Source organism: Rhinolophus hipposideros, assembly GCF_964194185.1.
Source record: "Rhinolophus hipposideros genome assembly, chromosome: 1".
Classification (NCBI taxonomy): domain Eukaryota; kingdom Metazoa; phylum Chordata; class Mammalia; order Chiroptera; family Rhinolophidae; genus Rhinolophus; species Rhinolophus hipposideros.
Genome location: NC_138047.1, coordinates 16,413,608 through 16,418,318, shown reverse-complemented (window position 1 = coordinate 16,418,318; position 4,711 = coordinate 16,413,608). Strand labels below are relative to the sequence as shown.

General features: G+C 39.3%; 1 protein-coding gene across 1 annotated transcript; it reads left to right on the top strand.

Annotated features, from left to right (window-relative positions):
* Window positions 1-1,419: 1,419 nt before the first annotated feature.
* On the top strand, window positions 1,420-3,699 carry LOC308490445 (ADP-ribosylation factor-like protein 6-interacting protein 1). The gene has a single exon (XM_081032666.1). The coding sequence runs from the start codon at window positions 1,493-1,495 to the stop codon at window positions 2,102-2,104; it is 612 nt and encodes a 203-aa protein (XP_080888792.1). The 5' UTR covers window positions 1,420-1,492; the 3' UTR covers window positions 2,105-3,699.
* The last annotated feature ends 1,012 nt before the right edge of the window (window positions 3,700-4,711 follow it).

Here is a 4,711-nt window from a genome sequence, read left to right as displayed (position 1 = left end):
AGTTTGTAGTAATTTGTTACAGCAGTAATAGGAAACTAATCCAGATAGTATGTAGTGTCACCTTGAGATGCCCTCCAGAGGCTGCAATCATCATTAATTCAATCCTTTGCCCTCTATTCAGAAATCATAGTTTGAGCACGTGTCAGCCAGGGATATAAAGAGGACCAGGATCATTGCCCTGTCCTCTGAGAAGCTTGCATTCAGTCCAGAGTGGGAAACAGACTCATAAACACAAAAACACAACAAACGAAAGCAAGTATGTCATGAACGATGCTTAACATGCTTTAAAGAACAAGTGTCTATGTAACAACCTGGGCTTCCTAAATTTAAAACAAATCAGAGTCTCTGAGTCCACATTTATCTGAATAGTGAGAACAATATATTTCACCAAATCTATCTTCAGGAAGAAAGATGATGCTCTTGAAATATTTGCCCAATTATTGCCAATTACATCTTTAGATCTGAGCCGCTTTGCCGACTGAAAGCTGCTGCAGAGACTTCATCATAGGTGACTCTGGGCTGACAAGAATCGCCAGGGCCTTCTGTCAGTGGTTTGCGGCACAGTTTCCATTGGTTAACAGGGAATCAGCTAATTCCCACTAGAGACAATTTTAATTGTAGGTGAATCTGTAAAGTAAGCCAGCTTTGTCCCATGTTTTTACTCTTTTCAAAAATCTTCCTTCTGATTTTACCTCCCAGTTGCCCAGAAAATTTCCTCCACTGTAGTGAAGAAAAGTTACCAAAGTAATTAATAGGCAGTGGTGCTGATTTGGTATGGTACACCTTCAAAGCATATCACAGGTGACCAAAACAGGTTTCATGACAAAGGAATTAATTGATTATTGCAGGTAAAATATCAAGCTCTGTGATCCAGGGAAAAGAGAAGCATTAGGTACAAATTTCATGTGGCTTAATCAAACCACACAGACCATCTTACCAGACAGTTCTGATGCCAGGTAGCTCAGCTACAACCACAAAACAGGTTCCAACACAGAGCAAAAGCAATTCAGAATTATGGTTCTATAAAAATAATATCATGCATATTGAAAAGTGAAAAATAATGATAATCTAATAATCATAACAATTCAAAATATATAAGCAGGGGGAAAAGAATTAAAGATGTCATGTATCCAGAAAACAACAAATGATGTGTCTCAGTAGGAGAATTAACTGGCTGATAATAGGAGCGATTTGAGCAATAAGCATTCTAGTTGAGAAAACACCCAAACTTTGTGGCCAAGTTTAGAAAAATTATTTTCAACATCAGTTAACACAATTTCCTGTTTCCTTTTTGCCACTGGTTCAGAAATTATGCTCATCAAATTATTTTCCACTACCATTACTAATATACTTGAAAATGTGATGTTTTATAATTATAAGAATTCATTGAGATTTTTAAAAGTGTTTTTCTTGGCCGGGGTCGCCGAGTGGGTCTCGGAGGAGGGCTGGGTCGGAGGCGGTTTGTGCTCGGTGAGGCGGTATTTCGGGGACGATGGCGGAGGGAGATAATCGCAGCACCAACCTGCTGGCGGAAGAGACTGCAGGTCTGGAAGAGCAGCTGCAAGGATGGGGAGAAGTGATGCTGATGGCTGATAAAGTCCTGCGATGGGAAAGAGCCTGGTTTCCACCTGCCATTATGGGCGTGGTTTCTTTGGTGTTTTTGACTGTCTACTATCTCGATCCATCTGTTCTGTCCGGTGTTTCCAGTTTTGTTATGTTTTTGTGCTTGGCTGACTACCTTGTTCCCATTCTAGCGCCTAGAATTTTTGGCTCCAATAAATGGACCACTGAGCAGCAGCAACGATTCCATGAAATTTGCAGCAACCTGGTAAAAACTCGCCGCAGAGCTGTGGGCTGGTGGAAACGCCTCTTCACACTGAAAGAAGAAAAACCGAAAATGTACTTCATGACCATGATCTTCGCGCTTGCGGCTGTTGCTTGGGTGGGACAGCAAGTCCACAACCTTCTTCTCACCTACCTGACAGTGACTTTCTTACTGTTGCTTCCTGGACTAAACCAACATGGAATCATTTCAAAGTACATTGGAATGGCCAAAAGGGAGATAAACAAGCTTCTCAAACAAAAAGAAAAGAAAAATGAATAAGACATCTGTTTTATTCCCTGTGATGAAGTATCCCTTGCCTTGGAACAGTTTCTGTTAGGCTATCTGGATACTCAGATGTTACAGAAGTAACTCTTTGCTCTCCCTCCTTCTGCCCTTAGTTACTAGAAATTCCGACCTGCCAGGTAAGCGTTTATGCGTAGTGTCTCCATGTCAAGTGTAGCTGGCTGCGTTCTCATCAGTTGGCCTGATAAGGATAACTCATTCGTGAATATGACTTGTTTTGATTTTGCGCCCCTGGGGTTAACTGAATTCTTACTTTTGGGCCCCTTCCTTTAAAAAAATACAGTGGTGAACTTCACCCTTTAGTGTAGTTGACAGTGACTTTGGATAATTGTTCGAATTGATCTTTGCTTTAGCTGGATGTACAAGGGGGAGTGGTCTGTGGCTACAGGAAGCCAGTTCTACTGTCTGCTCCCACAGTCTGCTTAAAATACGGTCTGGCTTCATGAATACAGAGACCAAGTTTACCACTTCTGATGAAGAGACCAATTAAAACTCATTCCTCATTTTGTTTCTATACCATGGGAGATCTGCATGGAATACAATGGAACTGATTCCATGCCCCGGTAGATGTTGGTTTCTCCCTTGTGCAAAACTTAGTAGTTGGTAGGAAGCATTGCTCCTCATCCAGCATGGGGCTGGCAGGCTTCCAGCACTTGTACCTTATAGTAGTAGTCCTTCAGGCTTCATAAGAGCACGCTTCCAGAAGCTCGGAGTTCAGCTTTTTAGCATACTTTCAATCTCAGATTCTCAGCTGACTGAAAATAAAGGACACGAGAGGTAAGACTCCTGTCCGTGACCTTCACTCCAACACCAGCCTAGCCAATCAAGGACTCATGTCTTCCTGTGTTTAGTCCAGATTCACTAGAAAATCATCTTATCCTACTAACTATTCCAGACCAGAACCAGCCTTTAAAGGTAAGCCTCAGGAGTCTCATTTTATGGTAACGTTGGCTGCTTTTGTCCCCATAGATTTGGCTTAGGAGGTAGTGCCTACGCTGGCGTCGGACTTTTTTCCTAGATATTTCCCGGAAGAGTACAGGGCTGTGGGTGAGAGCAGACATGTGGAGATGCTAGATGGCCTTAGGTCAACAGAGTTTTTGTAATTCCTTGGAAAGTGTCTTAGAATCATTGTCCCTCTTAATAGCTAGAAATTTAGAGTAGTTGAAATCTGTAGGAAGGAACCTCTGAGGGCCGAAAATGTGACACATTTGGGAACAATTCTTCAACTCTGATTAACTAGCTGTAATACAGTTCTGTGAATTTATTGCACTGATGCCGTAAGACCTGGACCTTGTGGTATGTTTGTCTCTAAGACTTTTCCTTCGCTTCAGTATTGCTGTAAACAGTGGCCCCCATGTAGCAGATGTTTGATTTTTGTTTTTAATGTTTCATATGAACACCACAAACTACCTTCCATGTGTTTCTTCATTGTAAATAAGCCTGTTTTCTTAGCTGGGTTTTTTTCGTGTGTACGTGTTTTACCAAGTTAACTACTTTTATGGTTTTAATCCTGTATTTCTTCTACTTTGTTTTGAGAAAAGGGGGAAAAATTAAAAGCTGGAATCCCAAAAAAAAAAAAAAAAAAAAAAAAAAAAAAAAAAAAAAAGTGTTTTTCTTGGCTGTGCGGTGACCCTAGAAATAATTTTTCTATATGAAATGCAAAAGATTTGCCTTCATAGAACTGAATAAACAACTTACTAAATGGATCATTGAATGTTTGTGAACTTTATACATTATTCTACCACTAATTATTTTGTAGAGATACTGACTCCCAGACAATCTTCCTTTTTTTGATAGCGTTTTTCTTGGTAAAATAAATGGAAACAATAATTATATTATATGTATATTTATATCATATATCATATTTATATCATATATCAAATATTATATCAACAGAGACCTAATGTCCTAAAGCAGAAAAATCTCACTTGACTACATATAGTTACCAGCATTAAGAGTTGCTTTCTAATCCCAAAAGTCCAGATGATAATAACAGGAACATGATCAATGATTGGGTATTCTCCTTTTATTTTGACAGAAGGAATTAAATGAAACACAGCTCACACCATTTTTTAATTGCTCTAACTTAGCCTTCAGAAGTCCTGAACAGTATTGTCATGAAAAACATGTCAAGAGAAAAGTCATTCAGAGGAAAAAGTCACTTTACATGCTTATACACTTGGGGAATAGAGAAGAACTGACGTCAGGACACAAATAGATTTTGTTAGACAAATATGGAATATTAATATGAAGGAATTGACCTTTGAAACATATTTGGTTCATCATTTTGTACCAAAAATGTCACAGATCTTATTTGTGGTAAAAGAGTCAAATGGCAAAATCTTTAAGAAAGAGGGAAATATAAGAGGGTCATTATAAATTATGCACTTTAATTTCAACAGCCAACATGATGAAAAGGGTTAATGTCATTAAAAACAAGGGGCAAATATCTAGAAAATCACAGAGCAATGGAAAATAGCAAGGCTCTGTGTGGAGGGGACAGAGCACTGAAGTGTTTCTCTCTGCTGCCCAATGATAGCCCATGTAGGAAAAAATGTGTAAGTCATCTGCCCCAAATTCAAG